The following is a 21,395-nucleotide window of genomic DNA, read 5'->3' on the forward strand; positions in this document are numbered from 1 at the left end:
TTCTTTAACTCTTGATTTGTACCTAATGAAAAATGTTAGGCCGGGCGCGGTGGCTCACGCCTGTAATCCCAGCACTTTGGGAGGCCGAGGCAGGTGGATCACGAGGTCGAGAGATCGAGACCACCCTGGTCAACATGGTGAAACCCCGTCTCTACTAAAAATACAAAAAACTAGCTGGGCATGGTGACTCGTGCCTGTAATCCCAGCTACTCAGGAGGCTGAGGCAGGCAGGAGAATTGCCTGAACCCAGGAGGCGGAGGTTGCGGTGAGCCGAGATCGCGCCATTGCACTCCAGCCTGGGTAACAAGAGCGAAACTCCGTCTCAAAAAAACAAAAAACAAACAAACAAACAAACAAACAAAGAAAAAAGAAAAATGTTAACTGCTGGGCGTGGTGGCTCATGCCTGTAATCCCAGCACTTTAGGATCTCTTGAGTCCAGGAGTTCAAGACCAGCCTGGAAAACATGGCAAGCCCTGTCTCTACCAAAAATACAAAACGTAGCCAGGCATTTGGTGCAGGCCTATAGTCCCAGCTACTTGGAAACTGAGGTAAGAGAATCGCTTGAGCCCAGGAGGTTGAGGCTGCAGTGAGCCATGATCATGTTATCGCATTCCAGCCTGGGTGATAGAGAGAGACCCTGTCCAAGAAGAAAGAAAAAACAAAGAAAGAAAAAACAAAGAAAGAGGAAGGAAGAAAGGAAGGAAGGAAGCAAAGGACAGGACAGGAAGCACGCTATCAGTTCTATCGTACTCTCTGCATGATCCCCTATGTCTGTGTTAGCGCCACTTCAAACCTATGAACCTCTGAATAGTGAGAACTATCTCAAGGAATTTCTATTAGTTTTTTTAAATTTTGTATCATCTTTCCATCACATGGGTTTGTTTTCTTTCTTTCTTTTCTTTTTTTTTTTTTTTTTTTTGGTAGAGAGAGAGTCTCGCTCTGTTGCCCAAGATGGTCTTGAGCTCCTGGGTTCAACCAGTTCTCCCACCTCAGCTTCCCAAAGTGCTGGGATTACAGACATGAGCCATTCACAGAGGGACCAGGGACTCCTGCCCAGCTTGACTCTCTCTCTTTTTTTTTTTTTTTCTGAGACGGAGTTTCGCTCTTGTTACCCAGGCTGGAGTGCAATGGCGCGATCTCGGCTCACCGCAACCTCCGCCTCCTGGGTTCAGGCAATTCTCCTGCCTCAGCCTCCTGAGTAGCTGGGATTACAGGCACGTGCCACCATGCCCAGCTAATTTTTTGTATTTTTAGTAGAGACGAGGTTTCACCATGTTGACCAGGATGGTCTTGATCTCTCGACCTCGTGATCCACCCGCCTCAGCCTCCCAAAGTGCTGGGATTACAGGCTTGAGCCACGGCGCCCGGCTGACTCTCTCTTTCAAGGAGTGGATTTAGGTTTTTTTGAATTTAGAAACTCTTTTGAAAGTTTGAAAAAAAAGAATGTTTCTCTCTACCTAGAAAAATATGCATAATTCATGCAAATAAAAAATTTTTTTGAAAGTTTTCTAGGGAATTTACTTTCTCCAGAATAAAAACAACTGCTTTATAAGGTGTACATTACAATACTGTTACTACTGCCACCAGTACTTCTAATATGACTAGTGTGTCACCTGCAGATAAGCATTGAATAACAGTAAGACTTTTTCTTTCTATTGCCTGGCAGGCAGTGTGGTATAGTGGAATGAAATTTTAAGCTAGACAGATAGGGGTTTGGATCCTGCTTCATCATTTAGCAGCTGTGTCACTTCAGGCAAGTTACTTAACCTCTCTGAGCCTCAGCCTTCTCGTCTGTAGAACAGGAATAATAATATATACCTTGCTGGAGCCAGCGCATACCTGGCACATTGTAAATAGATACTCACTAGATTGCAGTAATTATTACCACCTGCGTGTTGGGGAATTATTTTTATTTGGGAGTGGTCACAGGAGAGTTAATAAGGATTAAGTCTTTTTCTCTCCCTTTCAGTTAAAGGCTTATTTCTCAACTGATTCCTTCTTTTTCTCCAGGCACCACCTGAGTTCGTGGATGAGAAAATCTGATTGCAGCGTTGTTGGCCTGAGCTGGAAAGTTCCCTCAACTGCGCGTCTCCATACACCTTCCGTCTCTGTCTTATTAGGCTGGACAGGAGGGAGCTACTGGCTAAGAAACAGCTGGGGTCTTCTCAGCTCGTTTACTTGGTTAACAAGCAGGAGGCCCAATTCAGCACAGAAGGACCAGGGACTCCTGCTTTTGACTGACTTGGCCAGGAAGAATGTCGGGGGAGAGGCTGAAAAAGTGGGGGAGATGCCAACTCCTGGATCTAATAAAGTACAAGTTGTGTGTTAGAAAATTCATTCTGCACCAAGACCTTTCTCTGCTTGTCAAATATTTGCTCAATCTGACATTTTAGAAAAAACGGCTCAGTTGTTTACACACCGACCCCTGTTAAGATGGTTTTAATAAATGATTAACCAAAATGCTGAAACCGATCTCCTTTCCCAGCTCGGGTTTCATCAAGGTGTTTAAGTTGGATGTCAGTCAAATTTGGAAGACAGGCCTCTGTGTTTGGTTGAGGGAGTGAAAAGTGACAAGTAGGATTGGCCCTGGGCAAAACTGTAAGAAGATAAAGTTTATCTCAGGGGCTCCAACTCCTCTTTCTGCACCTGCCTCCTCCCTCCTTTCATTACCCCTGCCCCCTGTAGAAGTACAATGTTCTCAATGGGATGTTTTATCAAAGGAAAACATTTCTCCTGAGGGTTTCAGCACTGAATGGACTCGGGTGCAGCTCAGGCAGCAGCTCATGCTCTTGTCAAGCTCCTCAGTGTGGCTGAGCTTCTTTTTCTTCCTCAGTGAATGCAGAAATCACTCCCTCACTATGCTATGGGTAATAAGTGAGATCGTGATTTGTCAATTGGACAGCACAAGTGTCTTATGACTGTAACCTGTACTAGGAGTATTTTCTTTTCTTTTCTTTAGAGTCAGGGTCTCACTCTGTCACCCAGGCTGGAGTTCAGTGGCACAATCAGCTCACTGCAGCCTCTACCTCCCGGGCTCAGGCAATCCTCCCACCTCAGCATCCTGAGTAGCTAGGACTACAGGTGCACACCACCATACCCAGATAATTTTTTTTAATTTTTGTAGAGACAGGGGTCTTGCTGTATTACCTAAACTGGTCTCAAACTCCCGGCCTCAAGCAATCCTCCTGCCTCAGCCTCCCAAAGTGTTAGGATTACAGTTGTAAGCCATAGCACTGACCTATTTTCATCTTTTCTATTCTTTTTTTTTGAGACAGAGTCTCGCTCTGTCACCAGTCTGGAATGCAGTGGTGTAATCTCTGCTGACTGCAAACTCCAACTCCCTGCTTCAAGCGATTCTCCTGCCTCAGCCTCCTGAGTATCTGGGATTACAGGCATGCACCACCATGCCCAGCTAATTTTTGTATTTTTAGTAGAGACGGGCTATCACCATGTTGGCCAGGATGGTCTCGATCTCCCGACCTCATGATCCACCACCTTAGCCTCCCAAAGTGCTGGGATTACAGGCGTGAGCCCCCGCGCCTGGCCCCCATTTTCATGTTAAAAAGGAGTGTTGGGACAGGGCTTAAGGTAAATGAATTAATAAAATTAGTATTTACTACATGCCAGGCCCCTTTCTAAATCCTTCACCTGTGTTAACCAATCCTCATAATAACACTATTAGGCAGATATAATTATTGTCATTCCCATTTTTTTTAAACAGATTGAGTCCTGTTCTGACGTCCAGGCTAGACTGCTCATGCCTGTAATCCCAGCACTTAGGGAGGCCAAGGCGGGTGGATCACCTGAGGTCAGGGGTTTGAGACCAGCCTGGCCAACATGATGAAACCCGTCTCTACTAAAAACATAAAAAATTAGCCAGGCATGGTGGCAGGCGCCTGTAATCCCAGTTACTTGGGAGGCTGAGGCAGGAGAATCGCATGAACCCAGGAGGCGGAGGTTGCTGTGACTCAAAATCGTGCCATTGCACTCCAGCCCGGGCAACAAGAGCAAAACTCCGTCTCAAAAACAAAAACAAAAAAACAAAAAAGAAACAATTCACGTCTCAATCAATGGGGCACATTGAGAAATCAATGGCAGAAGGAAAATAGATTCCAAGAATTCAGACTCCCAACCTAATGCTTTCATAACAGCACTCTGGATAAAAATCGACTTACACTCCTACACAGTTTTTCTAGAACCACCTTGCCATTCAAACCCTTGTCCAACTGCTGGACTAGAAAGGGAGCCAGAGATTTAGGCTAACAAAGGTTGCTGTTGATAGAAGCAGAGTAGGGAAGAGGAATAAAAAATGCAAGTGGAAAATAGGAATCTAGACTTACAGATAAAACCTTCCCCCAAGATCCAAAGATTCCTGTTTTTGTTGAAAACTGCACTCACTTGGCAAGATCTGTGTAGGTAAATATGACTTTTGTTTTAGGAACAGTGTAGAAACAAGCAATTCACAAGGTTAGTGGCTGGTCTTGGCCGAGCAAACATACTTTAACACCTGTGTGAAGTGTGGCATGTCTTTGTTGGGATGTGGGATCTGTCTGAGAAAAGGCCTTGTGCTGGGTTTACATATGGTTCTGTGTAAGAAAGGAAAAGTAGGCCGGGCGCGGTGGCTCAAGCCTGTAATCCCAGCACTTTGGGAGGCCGAGGCGGGTGGATCACCAGGTCGAGAGATTGAGACCATCCTGGTCAACATGGTGAAACCTCGTCTCTACTAAAAATACAAAACATTAGCTGGGCATGATGGCATGTGCCTGTAATCCCAGCTACTCAGGAGGCTGAGGCAGGAGAATTGCCTGAACCCAGGAGGCGGAGGTTGCAGTGAGCCGAGATCGCGCCATTACACTCCAGCCTGGGTAACGAGAGCGAAACTCCATCTCAAAAAAAAAAGAAAGGAAAAGTAGAATAGTCGTGTTCCCAGGAGAAAAGATGGGACTGATTCTCACTCCCTTCTTGTTTGTTTCAGAACCTGTCTTGGAGATTGGCCCTCATACCAATGTCTGGACTGCCCGAACAGAAAGCCATCTTCTGGCACTGTCCATCTCACACCAGCCTCGATGCCCCCTTAAGCCCCCTCAAATGTCCAGGTCCCTTTTCTCAAATTGGAATGCTTTAGGAAGCTACCCTCAAACTGTAAAACCAGGCTGCTTCCAGCTGTCCCCTCACTTTCCCTCCAAGCAGTGGTTTTCAAATTGTGTTCCAAAGAACCCTAGATTTCCTAAAATGCCTGATTTGACTTCAATAAATGCTGTCAAGCTGATAAAATATTGTAATTTGCATCTTTAGACCTTGTTATCAAAATGTTTGTGTTCATCAGTATAGGTCACCGTTCTTATAAACTAACTTTGATAATAATTTTTATCTGTCAAAATATATAAATGTATACATTTTAAATCTACTGTGTCTATTGTTTATATTATACTCTTTTTTTTTTTTTTTTTTTTTTTTTTTTTTGAGACAGAGTTTCGCTCTTGTTACCCAGGCTGGAGTGCAATGGCACGATCTCGGCTCACCGCAACCTCCGCCTCCTGGGTTCAAGCAATTCTCCTGCCTCAGCCTCCTGAGTAGCTGGGACTACAGGCACGCGCCACGATGCCCAGCTAATTTTTTGTATTTTTAGTAGAGACGGGGTTTCACCACATTGACCAGGATGGTCTCGATCTCTTGACCTCGTGATCCACCCGCCTCAGCCTCCCAAAGTGCTGGGATTACAGGCTTGAGCCACCGCGCCCGGCCTCTTTTTTTTTTTTTCTAGACTGAGTCTCGCTCTGTCGCCCAGGCTGGAGTGCAGTGGTGTGATCTCAGTTCACTGCAACCTGCACCTCCCAGGTTCAAGTGATTCTCCAGCCTCAGCCTCCTTGAGTAGCTGGGGTCACAGGTGCACGCCACCACACCTGGCTAGTTTTTGTATTTTTAGTAGAGATTGGGTTTTTCCAGGTTGGCTAGGCTGGTCTCGAACTCCTGACCTCAAGGGATCCACCTGCCTCAGTCTCCCAAAGTGCTGTGATTACAGGTGCAATTACCTGGACTATATTATAATATTACATAAGCTTTCATTTAAAATTTTACCACTTTAAAAAAAAATGATTGAACCAGGCACAGTGTGGCTCATGCTTTAATCACAGCACTTTGGAAGGCCGAGGCAGGAGGATCACTTTGAGGCCAGGAGTTCAGGACCAGCCTGGGCAACACAGTGAGGCCCTGTGTCTACAATAAGAACGAAAAGATTACAACCCGTTTCCTTAGCTTTCCTAATCCCTCTAGCTCTGAGCTGCTTTTTCTTTTCGCCATGGTACCATGGCACTTTTTACATCCTCACATACTATATAATTTATTATATATAGATCATCTATTTCTTTTTGTTTATTATCTCTCTTCATCCCACTGGAAATTAAACCCCATAAAAACAGGGACCTTTGTCTGTTTTGTTCACTGATGTACTCCAAGCACATAAAATAGGGCCTGGTGGATAGGAGTGGCTCAAAAAATATTGATTGAATGATTTATTTTCTTTTCTTTTTACAGACAGGGTCTCAGTCTGTCACCCAGGCTGTAGTGCGGTGGTGCGATCATGGCTCACTGAAGCCTCAACCTCCCAGTCCCAATTGATCTTCCCGGTTCAACCTCCGAAAGTGCTGGGATTATAGGCTCACAACTTGGGAGGCTGAGGCAGGAGGATCGCTTGAGCCCAGGAATTCAAGACCAGCATGGACAACTAGCAAAACCCCTGTCTCTATAAAAATAAAAATTAAAGTCAGTTGGGTGTGGTGGGGCACACCTGGTAGTCTTAGCTACTCAGGAGGCTGAAGTGAGAGGATTGCTTGACATGGGGAGTTTGAGGCTACAGTGAGTCATGATTGCACCATTGCACTCCGGCCTGGGTGATAAAGTGAGACCCTGTCTCAAAAAAATTGACAAAGTGATTAATGGATATATGAATTGGCAAGGGTATTCCAGGATCCAGAAAAGAAGGGTTTAAGAATTATCATCCTCGGCCGGGTGCGGTGGCTCAAGCCTGTAATCCCAGCACTTTGGGAGGCCGAGGCGGGTGGATCACGAGGTCGAGAGATCGAGACCATCCTGGTCAACATGGTGAAACCCCGTCTCTACTAAAAATACAAAAAATTAGCTGGGCGTGGTGGCGCGTGCCTGTAATCCCAGCTACTCAGGAGGCTGAGGCAGGAGAATTGCCTGAACCCAGGAGGCGGAGGTTGCGGTGAGCCGAGATCGCGCCATTGCACTCCAGCCTGGGTAACAAGAGCGAAACTCCATCTCAAAAAAAAAAAAAGAATTATCACCCTCATCTTGGCCAGAAGCGTGACTCTGCTCCCTGGTTTCTCCCTGTGTGTTTTGTTGATACCCTCGATCCCCAAACTCTTCCTACCCTCAGGAACATCACCTGAGTATTTGTCAGGGTCACACTGGTGGCAAGAAGTTTCTCCTTTATTTGAGTAAGAGTTGGCCGGGCAAAGTTTGCAGAAAGAGGAGCCCTGCTTGTCCGCATACGTGCCGGGTTTGCAGGGGAAGCATTCTGAAGTGTAGGCCACACCTAGGGAGGAACGAGAGCGCGGAAAAGCAAGGATTCAGCCTGGAGACTGAGCCCCCTGGAGACTGCAAAGTCTGCAGCCCAGGAAGTCAGTGACAGAGCTCAGACCCAACCCCACTCTCAGTACCTGTTATGGCGATGTTTCTCACGAGCACAGGCTTGGACACTTTGGACCATACTGAGAAGGCTGTGGTTCTCCAATAGAGGACATTATTGCCTCGATTTAGCTCCACCTAAAAACCACAAACAGAAGCATTCATTCATCCCAGAGAGAAAACCCACTCATCTGTTGACATAGCCTCTTGGTGGGACGACTCCTCTTACTATCTGCATGGTAACGCTTCTTCTGACCCTCTTCCTCAGCTCTGTCCTTCCTCCCAACATAGCACAGCTCTTCGCTGTTTCTAAGCCTCCTCTTAGAACCCTCCCAACACTCCCTGGATCACATATACCATGAGCATCTCTTATGGTGAGACCAATAAAGAGACCTGAAGGTTCTGACAGTAGAGTGACTGGCACGCCCTCATTCTGTGGTTTTGCAGGGGACAGCCCCCCTCCCCAGAAGATCCCAGTCTTAAAGCTGGAAAGCTGCTGGTCTTTGGAGTCAAGCCATAGGGGCTACAAGTCAACTCACACCCATATACTGTCAACACTGGAAGTCGATAACGACAGCATCTTGATCATATCCCACTCCTGCCCTCCAGGGGCATTGGGTAGAGGCTCAGACTAGGAGGAAGCACTCTCTGAGGGAAGGCCCTGGGTCCCTTTTCTGGGATCTCTGGGAGAAGGCTGGTGTGATACTCACACTGTGGAATTCCCATCCTTTCTCTGTGGTCTTCATCCACCTGGAGTCATCTGCATTGGGCTGGCACTGGTCATTCTGAACCTGACATAAAAGAATTTGGGACCTAGTCTCAGCTTTCCCAGGAAATGGATACCTTTCCCCGCATTGCACCAGCCCTCCAGAGGGCCCTTCTTTACATGAGAAGAGTTGCCAATTTCCTTCAGGGACTGAGCTCAGGACACATGAGCCTCAAAGTAGGGCAGGAGCTAGTCACACACACAAAATGAGTGTGGACACCAAAGAAATAACTTGTCACTCAGATGTGCTGTTTTTATATGTGAGCTGGATAAAACACCTAGCAATCTCCCAGACAATTCTTCCCCCAAGAGTCCTTTCACTTTTGCCTTCTCTCCTTGCCTTCTGGGGCCTCAGCTCGTTTTGCCCACAGCTCTCTCCAGAGGGAAAACAATGGTAATTTCTCAAGCAGGGCTATGCTTATGATGGATTCCTCAAACGGATTGGACGGAGCCCCAGAGAGTCTTTAGCTCCCACCTCCACCTTGGCCAGGGGCTTACGAAAAACTCAAAGATGATGCTGGAGTCCGGGTAGTAGTATTCGAAGTTAACGGTGCCCGACTGCTTCAGGTTGACGGTATACATCAGCGTGGCTGTGCATTCGTCTGTGTTGGAGGCAATGTAGTCACCCCGGGGAACCCACTTGGACCTGTGAAGGAACAGGAACCAGGTTCACAGGCAGGAGCACAGCCCACCAGGCTTTGTGCCATGTGTGGGTCTCATGTTCTGCTGGGTCTTTGGGAAAGTTCAGACTTGTAATTGACGAACTGAAGCTTGGACTTGAAAACGCTCAGTGAAGAAAGACAAAAGAAGCTGTCAGGTAGGTCAAGGACCTGGAGTACAGCCGAGAAGAGGAGGCAGACAGGCGGAGAAGACAAGCAGGCGTACCTCCACATCGTGCAGAACTACCTGGGATACAGGTGGCACGTGAAGTGGGGAGGGATAACTTTTTTTTTTTTTTTTTTTTTTTTTTGAGACAGAGTCTCGCTCTGTCTCCCAGGCTGGAGTGCAGTGGTATGGTCTCAGCTCACTTCAACCTCCGTCTCCTCCCAGGTTCAAGTGATTCTCCTCCCTCAGCCTCCCAAGTAGCTAGGATTACAGGCATGTGCCACCACACCCGGCTAATATATATATATATATATATATATATATATATATATATAAAATATATATTATATATTATATATATTTATAATATATTATATGTATATATAATATACATATATACATATATATGTTTGTTTTTTAGTAGAGATGGGGTTTCACCATGTTAGCCAGGCTGGTCTCGAACTCCTGATCTCAAGTGATCCGCCCACCTCGGCCTCCCAAAGGGCTGGGATTACAGGTGTGAGCCACTGCACCCGGTCGGAGAGGGATAACATTTATTGGTTGCTTACTACCTTCCAGGTATTGAACTATGTGCTTTATACTCATGATTTCTTTTCATCAATAAGAGGAAATGTTTTTTCTGTTTAAGAGATGATGAAACTTGGGCTTGGAGAGTGCCAAGCCCAATATTACAAAGCCAGCACGTGGCAGGGCTGAGATCAGGGCTGCCTAACTTTAAAGCTGTCAAATAACTCAGTAGACATAGTTATTCTTCAGAACTCAGACAACCACCCAGTCTAGCCCAACTGTTTTTCCAGAACTGTCCACTATAAGATGCTACATGTCAATTGTTTTTATGGAAAGGGGAGGGCCAGAGAAACCCAGAGACTGCCAATCTAGTCATATGCTTTGTCTCCTAAATACGTGTTCACTCTATTCACCCTGTCCACAGGCTGTCCCTTCGCTCACCACCACACCATCTATGAACCAAGCCCCAAACTTGTCTCCCTGAAGCCAGTCCCGCATCCTCCAAGCCCTCTCCACGCTGCAGTCCAGCAGACAGATCCTCCGGAACAGATGTCTGACCGTGACACTCCCTTCCTTAGAATTAAAACCCCTGCTGGGTGCAGTGGCTCACGCCTGTAATCCCAGCACTTTCGGAGGCCGAGGTGGGTGAATCACCTGAGGTCAGGAGTTCAAGAGCAGACTGACCAACCTGGTGAAACCCTGTCTCTACTAAAAATACAAAAATTAGCTGGGTGTGGTGGCGTGTGCCTGTAATCCCAGCTACTTGGGAGGCTGAGGCAGATGAATCGCTTGAACCTGGGAGGCAGAGGTTGCAGTGAGCCGAAATCATATCCTTGCACTGCAGCCTGGGCAACAGAGCAAGACTCTGTCTCAAATACTACTACTAATAACAATAATTAAAACCCCTGTGACTGACTGCCTGTGGCCATTAGGATAGGGTACAAATTCCTGATCCTGTCTTTATACTCCAACCCTATGACGTTTCTCTCAATTCCTCTGCCAAACTTTCTCTTATCCATGGGCCTCCTGACATGCTCTTCCCTCTTCCTGGAACAAACTTCCTCCTTTCTCTCTTGGTTTAATTCCTACTGTGTCTTAAATGCCACCTAATCTAAGAAGTCTTCCTTGATTCTATCTGCTTCTGCTCTGGGGGCCTTTGGCTCTCTTTGCTCCCCTTCTCATAGCCATAATCCCATGGTATTTTATTTATTTTTAGTATATTATAAAATATTTAAGACCTATAAAATGGTATAATGAACACTCACCGACCCACCACCCTGCTAAAGATTCAACAGCAGAAGCCTCTGAGTACCCTCCGCTAACCTCCTCGCCTTCCCTGGAACACACTGCCTTCCCACTGCCAAGTGACCACTTTCCTGAATCTAGTGTTTAACATGTGCATGTGGTTCTCTGTATGTATCTCTAAATAATATACTGCATGGTACTGCTTTGCATGTTTTAAAGCTTCACATAAATGGTGTTATATTTATGTGCTCTGAAACTCACACCGGGAAGGGAGGAGCTTCAATGCAATGGTTGTGAGATGCATCTGTATTCACACACACAGCTCTCTGGCTTCGTCTTTACCACTGCATAACATTCCTCTGTATGGCTCTACCATATTTATTTGTGCATTACTTGTTGATGGACATCTGGGTTGTTTGCAGTTTTGCGTGCACATTCTGCTACGTTCCTGTCTCCTTAGGCACATGTCTGAGTAGAATGCCTGGCAGGAGGACTGTATGTGAGCCTCCCATTTACCGGCTACTGCTACACTGTTCCTGCTGCTCCACATCCTCTCCAAATTGGAAATTGTCAGACCTTAAAATTGTTGCCAATATTATGTGAGGGAAGAGGCCGAATTCACCTTGCTCACTAAAGTATTCCCAGCACCAACCTGGGCCTGGCACATAGCGGGAACTCAGAGGGTTAAACAGTTGAACATGGGAACGGGCAATCAAAGGCAATCCCACTATTGCCCGGGTCTCCAGTTGCTTAATAATGGCCAGTTGGCTGGGCGCGGTGGCTCACGCCTGTAATCCCAGCACTTTGGGAGGCTGAGGTGGGTGGATCACCTGAGGTCAGGCGTTTGAGACCAGCCTGGCCAACATGGTGAAACCCCGTCTCTACTAAAAATACAAAAATTAGCTGGGCATGGTGGCATGCTCTTGTAATCCCAGCTACTCAGGAGGCTGAGGCAGGAGAATCACTTGAGCCCAAGAGGCAGAGGTTGCAGTGAGCCGAGATGGCGCCATTGCACTGCAGCTGGGTGAAAGAGTGAGACTCCATCTCAAAATAATAGTAATAATAATAATAATAATGGCCAGTTAAAGGAAGCTCAGATTAGTCCACAGATTTCCCCCATGTTTCCCAGAATAACATGGTTATTTCTAGCACTTTGAAAGTGTTGTTCTCAAAACGAAAACATATAACATGAGCTCATCCAAAATATCTCAGCTAACCTAACAGCATTAATTTCTCCTTGTTGAAAGAGAGAACCTTTAATTAATGTGCTTAATGTGCTCCACGACATCAGCTATAAATAACTCCTGAAGTTTCATGAATAATTAAAAAGATGCCATAAGAAGGTTACATTTGCAAAATGCATCACAATTCTGATTTTTGTCAGCGTTGCCACTGGTGAAGACATTTCACGTTCACTGATAACAACATGTTTTGATTGATTTCTAGTGTCAGGTATCGCTCTAAATTCTTTACAAGTATCGCCTCATTTAATTCTTACCTCAACCTATAAGAGTATTATTTTTATCATCATTCATCATTTTTAGGTTGAAGAAACTAAAGCCCAGAGGTGCTTAGGAAACTTACCGTGGTGTTCAAATGTCCCAAGGTGGGGAAGAAGTGTAGTTGGAACACAGCAAGTGAAAACAGATAGTCCTTGGGAGAGGCTGAGGAAATGGACAGACAGCGGCGGGCAGGGCAGCAGGGCCCTGGAGGCTGTGGGAAGGTAGTGGACTTTATCCCAAGAGCAATTGGTAGCCATTGAATCCAGAGTTTTGAGCAGGAAAGTACCGTGACTGGATTTAAGAAGATGAGGCTGGGTGCAGTGGCTCACACCTGTAATCCCAGCACTTTGGTAGCCTGAGGTGGATGGGATCATTTGATCCCAGGAGTTTGAGACCAACCTGGGCAGCATAGTAAGACCCTGTCTCTATAAAAAATAAGAAGTTAGCCAGGTGTGGTGGCATGTGCCAGAAGTCCCAGCTACGTGGGAGGTTAGCCAGGTGTGGTGGCATGTGCCGGAAGTCCCGGCTACGTGGGAGGTTGAGGTGGTAGGATGGCTTCAGCCCGGGGAGGTTGAGGCTGCTGTGAGCTGTGATTGCACCATTGCGCTCCAGCCTGGGTGACAGTGAGACTTTGTCTCTTAAAAAAAAAAAAAAAAAAAAAAGACAAAGAAAAGAAAAGAAAAAAGATGAATCTGGCTACTGAGGAGACAGGCCTGGAGAAGGCTGGGAATGGAAGCAGGAGACCAGCTTTGGTCTTGAGGCAGAACGGGCTCTTGAGGCAGAACAGGTAGGATTTGGGTAGCTGCACAGCTGAACAGGAAAGCCAAATCCTTGCGCTCTAGGTAGCAGCTCAATTATTGCCTTTCTGAGGGATGATGGGGAAACCACAAAAACCTCTCCAGATGGCCATTTCCTCTCTATTGAGGGAGAAATATCCTCTCCTTCCCTCCCTCCCTCCCTCCCTCCCTCCCAGTGATGTCGTGGGATGCCTTAAGATGCAGGCCCTGATATAGTCCGTGCCGTGGAAATACAAGTTATTAACCCACCCACATCCTGCCTCACTGAGAGATAATGATTTCTGGACTATCGGTGCAGTCCCCAGAGAGAGATGAACTCCTTCCTTTACATGGGTGGGAATTGACTGAGCCAGGTCTGCCCCTTGTCCAGGGCCTAATGACATTCTCCATTAGGACTCAAATGGGGGTTGGTTGTCTTACCCACACCTTCGAGTGCCTTCCAGCTTTAAAGCTCTCTAGCTTTATCTCTGCATCCAGTATTGTCATGCTAATGAATTTCACACATCAAATTGAACTCTAAAATAACATCAGAATTGGACTACAGATTAAATAGCTACTGCTTGGCTCAGACAAGATTTAAGTATAGGAATGGGAGACATTGCTCCCAGTTTTAGAAATCCAAGTGTAATACAATTATTGAGTCCTTCTTATTCATTTGATTGGGTATAAGAGAAACTTTCATTTACTTTCCTCCTGTATTTGCTGTCAATATTTAATAAGGAACAATATGACTGCCTTTCACATCCTCATATCCCCTCCCGTTTCATTCCCTAGGACCCAACATTGCTTTGCCCGTAATAAATGTTATTTGAAGGTGGCATTATGAGGCAGTGGAAACTCGGGCTTGAATTTCAATCTCACCAGCTGTAAGCCAGATAACAAAGGGCAGGTCATAACCTTGCTAAGCCTCCAGTTCCTCATCTCTGTAATAGAAATAGTAATGCCTATTTCACAGGGTTCTTGTGAGAATTAGAGAAAATAATATATGTAAAGCATCCAGAATACTGCCTGGCCTATAAAAGGCATATCTGAAATAAACACCCAGTTCTCCAAGCACCCTGGGCTGAGCTTTTCAAGGAAATGTTCTAGTCACTGGGGTCTCACAGCATCTGGAAGGTTTCAGCCAGCACTGAGCAAAGGCTAGGCAGAATCAGTTTTAGAAGTTAGCACCCACGGTGGCTCCCGCCTGTAATCCCAGCACTTTGGAAGGCTGAGGCAGGTGGATCACCTGAGGTCAGGAGTTCGAGACCAGCCTGGCCAACATGGTGAAAACTCATCTCTACTTTAAAAATACAAAAAAATACAAAAAAAAAAAAAAAAGCCAGGTGTGGTGGCACACACCTGTAATTCCAGCTACTCGGGAAGCTGAGGCAGGAGAATCCCTTGAACCTGGGAGTTGGGGGTTGCAGTGAGCTGAGATCACTCCACTGCACTCCAGCCTGGGTGACAGAGTGAGATTCTGTCTCAAAACACAAAAAAGAAGTTAGCATCCAAGCCGGGAAGATACCCCAGCTTTGCATATTGTGTTCAGTCAAGCTGAGAAAGTATATTGGCTGATCTGAAATTCTGTGGTGGAAATCCAGTTTTGGGTTTGTTTGTTTGTTTTTTGGTTTTTATTGAGACAGGGTCTTGCTCTGTTATCCAGGGGTACAGTGGTGTGATCACAGCTCACTTTAACCGTGAACTCCTGGGCTCAAGCTATCCCTTTGCCTCAGCCTCCTGAGTTGCTGGGACTACAGACATGCACCACCACACCTGGCAAAATTTTTAAACTTTTTGTAGAGACAGGGGTCTCGCTATGCCGCCCAGGCTGGTCTCAAACTCTTGGCCTCAGGCAATCCTCCCATAGCAGCCTCTTAAAGTACTGGGATTACAGGGGTGAGCCGCTGTGCCCAGCTCCAGTTGGGTTTTGTTTTAAATAAACTGGGCCATGTAAGCCTTGTCCCCCTTGTTCACGCTCTTATTTCCCTGTGTTTCTTACCTCCCACAAATGCCTGTCTATCACTGGTAAGTTTAAATCAATGAGTGGGCCCGGCAGAGTCATATCCACTGCTCCTGTGGGCACAGCTGCAGGCCTCACCCTGGCAGCCCGGCTGCCTCTTCCCTCTGTCCTCCCTGCCCAGCCTGAGGGGCAGCGACGGAGACTGTCCAGCGTACCCTGCAGCCTCTTCCCCAGTGGGCTGGGGGCGGGGTGGGGGTGTGTGCAAACTCACGAAGTGCAGTTCTCGGTGGACTCTGTGGCACTGTCATCCATCTCCATGTTGGCTGAGAGGCTGGCAAAGCCATGGGGCAGCTCATCCCACTCATCGAACCGAATGCCTGTGCCCAGGGAGTAGCGGCCCTCAGCGCACGGCTTACAGGACTGGTCTTTCATATCGAGAAACTCCCCGGCATTGCAAGAGAAGGCTGGAAAACAGGTCAGAGACAAGGCAGGACAGTGAGGTCACTGCAGCCCCAGAAGTGAATGGGCTGTGAGCAGCTGAAGGAGGAGCGCAGGGTTGGGATTAGGAGTTTGGCCCACTAAGATTCAGGGCCATGGCATTTACTGTGTGATTTTGTTTTTCTTAAAAAAAATTTTTTTTGGCCGGGTGCGGTGGCTCAAGCCTGTAATGCCAGCACTTTGGGAGGCCGAGGCGGGTGGATCACCAGGTCGAGAGATCGAGACCATCCTGGTCAACATGGTGAAACCCCGTCTCTACTAAAACTACAAAAAAAAAAAAATTAGCTGGGCATGGTGGCGCATGTCTGTAATCCCAGCTACTCAGGAGGCTGAGGCAGGAGAATTGCCTGAACCCAGGAGGCGGAGGTTGCGGTGAGCCGAGATCGTGCCATTGCACTCCAGCCTGGGTAATAAGAGGGAAACTCCGTCTCAATATATCAGTGTTATTCCTTGTTATGTGTGATTCCATTTGCATGGAATGGCCAAAAGAGGCAAAGCCATAGAGTCAGAAAGTAGATTTGTGGTTGCCAGGGGCTGTGGGGAGGGGCCTGGGGAGCAATTGCTAATAATATGAGGTTTCTTTGTAGGATGATTAAAATGTGAAATCAGAGTGATGAAGGTTGCGTGAATATTCAAAAAGCCACTGAATTTTATCCTTAAAGGAATGAATGTCATGGCATGTAAATTATATACAAATAAAGCTGTCATTTTAAAAAGATCTAGGGCCACGGATGCTCTGCCTTGCTCTGGGACTTTGGGCTTGTCCCTGACACTCCTGTTTCCTTTGGAGAGGCACCCTGACCATTCTGAGAGCTCTCCAGTGAAACGGATGCCAAGGTCTCTTGTGCTGACCCCTCTGAATGACATATGACCCTTCAACCTTGAATTTCTCCCCTGAGTCTCTGGCCTCTGCCTTTCTGGTTGTGCTGCCGCCATGCTAGGTGGGATTCTCATTACCTGTTAACTCAGCCATTGCAACATCCTTCTAACTAGCTTCCTATTCTTATTTCTGATCATTCTGTGGTCAGAGGTACCTTTTTAAAACACTGGTATGATCAGGCACAGTGCCTCATACCTGTAAACCCAACACTTTGAGAGACCAAGGCAGTAGGATCACTTGAGCCCAGGGGTTTGAGGCCAACCTGGACAACATAGTGAGACCCTGTCACTATACATTTTTTTTTTTTTTAATTAGCTGGGAGTGATGGTGTGTGCCTGTAGTCCTAGCTACTCAGGAGGCTGAAGTGGGAGAACTGCTTGAGCCCAGGAGGTCAAGGCTGCAGAGAGCTATGATTATACCACGGTACTTCCACCTAGGAAACAGAGTGAGATCTTATCTTTTAAAAAATAAAAACTAAAACACATATGTACTATTATTCTCCTTATTTAAAAAATAAACAGCCACCCCCTTTTGGTTCTAGAATTATACTCTTGGCCTGACATTCAAAGTTTTTCACAATTTCCCTCCAGCCTTACTTTCCAGCTTGACCTCCTATGACAGATCTTTCTCCACCTCAGTCCCATCCATCACCTTCTCCGTGTTGCCTCTACCCTGGACCACAAGCTCTTCCTCAAATGTGTCACTGTTCATCCACGTCTAAACTTGTGCTCAAGCGGTCCTCCCAGCTATGCCTAATCCCTAAATATTCATAAGGCTCATTCTTTCTCATATCATATATGTCTGCCACCCACTAGGCTCTGTTCCCCTCTGGGGATGGCTGACTCAGTGACTGGCACAGACTGGGAGCTTCATGAATGTTTCCGAAACAATGAGTGGATGAACGAAAGCCTGCACTTTCCACCACCCTAAGCTTCTAAAGAAGGGACTGTGCTTTATTTTTCTTTGCAGTTCACACTGTGTGTGCACATCATGGTGCTTACACATAGTGGGACTCACTAAAGTCAGCAGAGCTCACTGAAGATGGCTCATTTGTTTCCACTAGTCAGTCACACCTCGGTTCTTTCTTTTTGAGATGGAGTCTCCCTCCGTCACCCAGGCTGGAGTGCAGTGGCACAAACTTGGCTCACCACAACCTCTGCCTCCTGGGTTCAAACGATTCTTCTGCTTCAAGCCTCGTGAGTAGCTGGGATTATAGGCGCATGCCACCACGCCCAGCTGATTTTTGTGTTTTTAGTACATATGGGGTTTCACCATGTTGGTCAGGCTGGTCTCAAACTCCTGACCTCGTGATCTGCCTGACTCGGCTTCCCAAAGTGCTGGGATTACAGGCGTGAGCCACTGCGCCCGGCTCTCTGACTTCCTTTTTAAGAACGAAAGCAAATCTCAATCTTCCCTAATGACTGATTGCGGCTGGTAAGTGAGTGTAGATTGGAGAGACATAACACAGGCAAAAAAGAAAATGTATGCAAACAGAAAAGAATATCTGAGTGCACACAGCTGGCATTGCTTACGCTATATCCACTGATAGGATTTAAATACCTTTTAAAAATGAAGGCAAATTCAGATATCCAGTTTGCATTCATGAAGTCCTTCTGCACAAAATCTCATAAAGGACGGGGAAAAGATCTGATTAATGCAGCTGCTCTGCCAGGAAGGGCCTAAAGTGGAGGGCAGGAGACTTAGGGGAGAGACCAAAGCTGAGTGACAGGGAGGCCCTGAGCAGGACAGCTGCTTACAGCACTTGGTGCCCTTGACGGGGTCGGGCAGGCTGGTGCACAGGCCCGGGGTATGCGGCACGGCGACCCTCCACCTGGAACCCGTGCTGTCACACGCGGTGTACTCATAGTGGTACTCAGACTGCAGGGGAGAGAACAGTGGGCAAAAATGTGCATTAGCAGTGATCAGACATTAACAGCTTCCCACCCACTTCCTGCCCAGCACCATGGCTACTAATGCTCATCCTCTCAGAAATGGGCCCTGGGACCCCTGGCAGGGAACTGATGATGATGAAGTGAGTGCAAGAACTACGATAATTTGGATCGTTCCTTTCCACCTAGCCATGGTCTAGTCCCTAGAAATACATCTTTGTGGGTGACTCTCTTTGTTGTTATGTTTAAACAGTGTCCTTATGGAACAGAAGAATGTGGGAAGGTAACTAAGGAACAGGCTAGAAATAGCCTGTTTTCTTATCTCAAAGTGTAGAATTTATGAACGAGGACATTCTAAATGGAAGGATGTTCTAAATGGAAACCTTGGTCCACCAAAAATGTACAAGGGCTCATCACAGAAATGCTATTTCTGTTTCTCTGTGTTTCTTTTTCTTTTCTTTCTTTCCTTTTTTTTTTTTTCTTTGAGAAAGAGTTTCATACTGTCACCCAGGCTGGGGTGCAGTGGTGGGATCTTGGCTCACTGCAGCCTCTGCCTCCTGGGTTCAAGTGATTCTCCTGCCTCAGCCTCCTGAATAGCTGGGATTACAGGCGCCCACCACCACATCCAGCTAATTTTTTGTATTTTTAGTAGAGATGGGGTTTCACTGTGTTGGTCAGGCTGGTTTCAAACTCCTGACCTCATGATCCACTGGCCTCGGGCTCCCAAAGTGCTGGGATTACAGGCATGAGCCACTGCATCTGGCCTCCTTGCGCTTCTTATGGGTTCCTTTCCTATCAGAAAGACTAGGAATTCCCAATTACATTTTATGAAAATATCATTTGGCCGAGGCAGGTGATGTGCCCTCACGTGAGCCTGTTCATTCCTAATTTGTCTGTGCAATGGGAAACTCATAGTTTATTTTACCTGAGCTAAAAATAAATGGAATAACAACAAAACAACCAAATCAAGCATTAAATAAAACAACAAACTTTCACTCAGAAGAAAGAAAACACAACTGATGTGCCAAATGCCCTTAAGCATGTCTTCCCCTTTTAAATCTGGTAAAAACAACAAACCATGGAATTAGTGATGATTTTGCCTCTGACAAGTATTTTACAATCTGCACTTACCTAAAACTATATTCAAGCTCAAAGGTACTTTGTATTACCATATCCATAAGAAAAATGGAATTAATGTCCCCCTTTAGCCCGCATGAAAGCATGATTGCATAACATGTATAACATCAAAAAGCTGAGACTAAAAATAAGACAGTTTTGAAGTTTGCATCTGGGCACAGTGGCTCACACCTGAATCCTAGCACTTTGGGAGGCCAAGGCAGTTAAATCAAGAGGCCGGGAGTTCAAGACCAGCCTGGCCAAGATGGTGAAACCCTGTCTCTACTAAAAATACAAAAGTTAGCTGGGTGCAATGGTGGGTCCCTGTAATTCCAGCTAATTGGGAGGCTGAGGCAGGAGGATCACTTGAACCAGGGAGGCAGAGGCTTCAGTCAGCAGAGATCGTGCCACTGCATTCCACCCTGGGCAACGGAGTGAGACTCTGTCTCAAAAAAAAATTTTTTTTTAATGGTGTCTTAGAAGCAGTGGCGTTTCACACTTGTCGCAATATGGTAAAGATGCAGTTTCTTTTCTTTCATTCTTTTTCTTTTTTTTAGAGACAGGCTCTTACTCTGTCACCCAAGCTGGAGTGCAGTGGTGTTATCATGGCTCACTGTAACCTCGACTTCCTAGGCTCAAATGATCCTCCCATCTCAGCTTCCCAAGTAGCTGAGACTAGAGTTTTCACTACGTGCACCACCATGTCCAGCCAAGAGATTAACTTTTAACCAGAATCTTTGGCTTTGGATGTAGATGTCAATATCATCTAGAAAAGAAAGAACATCAGGATGGGAATTCTTTGTGCCCTTGGGCCACCATCTCTCTGGGTCTATTTTTCCTAATAATTCTCATCTTATCTTCATCTCGGAGGACTCTGAAGATAAATAGGGCAACTACACATCTGATGTCAATCCACTTCTAAAAATGAGACTCTCAAAAGGATTTTGCTGCAAGAACGAGGGACAAAATCCTCTGTGTGTAAATTAAATGGAGAATGGAGTGAGCAAGGCAGAAAGGACCGTGTTGTGCTTGTGAACATAATCATGCTGGTCTTTTGTGCAGTGTCTTCAGTTCCCAAATACCATCTCGTTTGATCTTCACAACTCCCTGTAAGGCAAGTAGAGCAGGGGTTGTTTTCTTCATTGCATAGATGACAAAACAGACTCTCAATGGGGTCATAGCTTGTCCAGGGTCACACAGCCTATAAGCCACTGAACTAGAAACCAGGCCTTCCCACCAGCAATCCTCCTCCACCATTATAGACTCTGACCAAACACAAACTCACACAGGGCCAAATTTAACAACAAAATCAAAAAATTCAATATGACAATATCGGTTGTCTGCCAGCAGCTAGGCTCACTTCTGAGGCCTGAGAATTGGTGTTAAAATATCTAATCTGTTCGAAGGTCATTTCAGTTCATTCTCACTGCATTTGGCCTCTTGGAGGCACCCATTACTTCTCTTTTTTATTTTATTTTATATTTTAAGAGACTGGGACTCGTTATGTTGCCCAAGCTGGACTGCAGTGGCTATTCACAGGCCCGACCCCACGACTGATCAGCATGGAGTTTTGACTTGCTCTGTTTCCGAGCTGGGCTGGTTCACCCCTCCTTAGGTAACCTGGAGGGGGTGACCATATTGATGCCGAACTTAGTGCAAACACCCGATCGGCATAGTGCACTACAGCCCAGAACTCCTGGGCTCAAGAGATCCTCCAGCCTCAGCCTCCCGAGTAGCTAGGATTTCGGGCTTGCGT

General features: G+C 46.4%; 1 protein-coding gene across 6 annotated transcripts in view; it reads right to left on the minus strand.

Moving 5' to 3' along the window:
* The window catches only part of ELAPOR1 (endosome-lysosome associated apoptosis and autophagy regulator 1), a 99,928-nt gene that overhangs the window by 27,657 nt on the left and 50,876 nt on the right, over nucleotides 1-21,395 (minus strand). For 4 of the 6 annotated variants that reach the window (XR_012512546.1, XR_012512545.1, XM_039460836.2 and 1 more), the window contains exons 2-7: nucleotides 18,392-18,512; nucleotides 15,528-15,720; nucleotides 8,916-9,063; nucleotides 8,362-8,442; nucleotides 7,684-7,789; nucleotides 7,410-7,559 (exon numbers count right to left, since the gene is read on the minus strand). Coding sequence is in view for 4 of the 6 variants with exons in the window: in XM_039460836.2 (XP_039316770.1) it covers nucleotides 7,410-7,559; nucleotides 7,684-7,789; nucleotides 8,362-8,442; nucleotides 8,916-9,063; nucleotides 15,528-15,720; nucleotides 18,392-18,512 (799 nt within the window). In the remaining 2 variants the exon portion in view is untranslated. The remainder of the gene's footprint in view (nucleotides 1-7,409; nucleotides 7,560-7,683; nucleotides 7,790-8,361; nucleotides 8,443-8,915; nucleotides 9,064-15,527; nucleotides 15,721-18,391; nucleotides 18,513-21,395) is intronic. The other 2 variants (XM_039460842.2, XM_039460843.2) reach the window with 1 other exon arrangement.

Source organism: Saimiri boliviensis, chromosome 11 (assembly GCF_048565385.1).
Source record: "Saimiri boliviensis isolate mSaiBol1 chromosome 11, mSaiBol1.pri, whole genome shotgun sequence".
Classification (NCBI taxonomy): Eukaryota; Metazoa; Chordata; class Mammalia; order Primates; family Cebidae; genus Saimiri; species Saimiri boliviensis.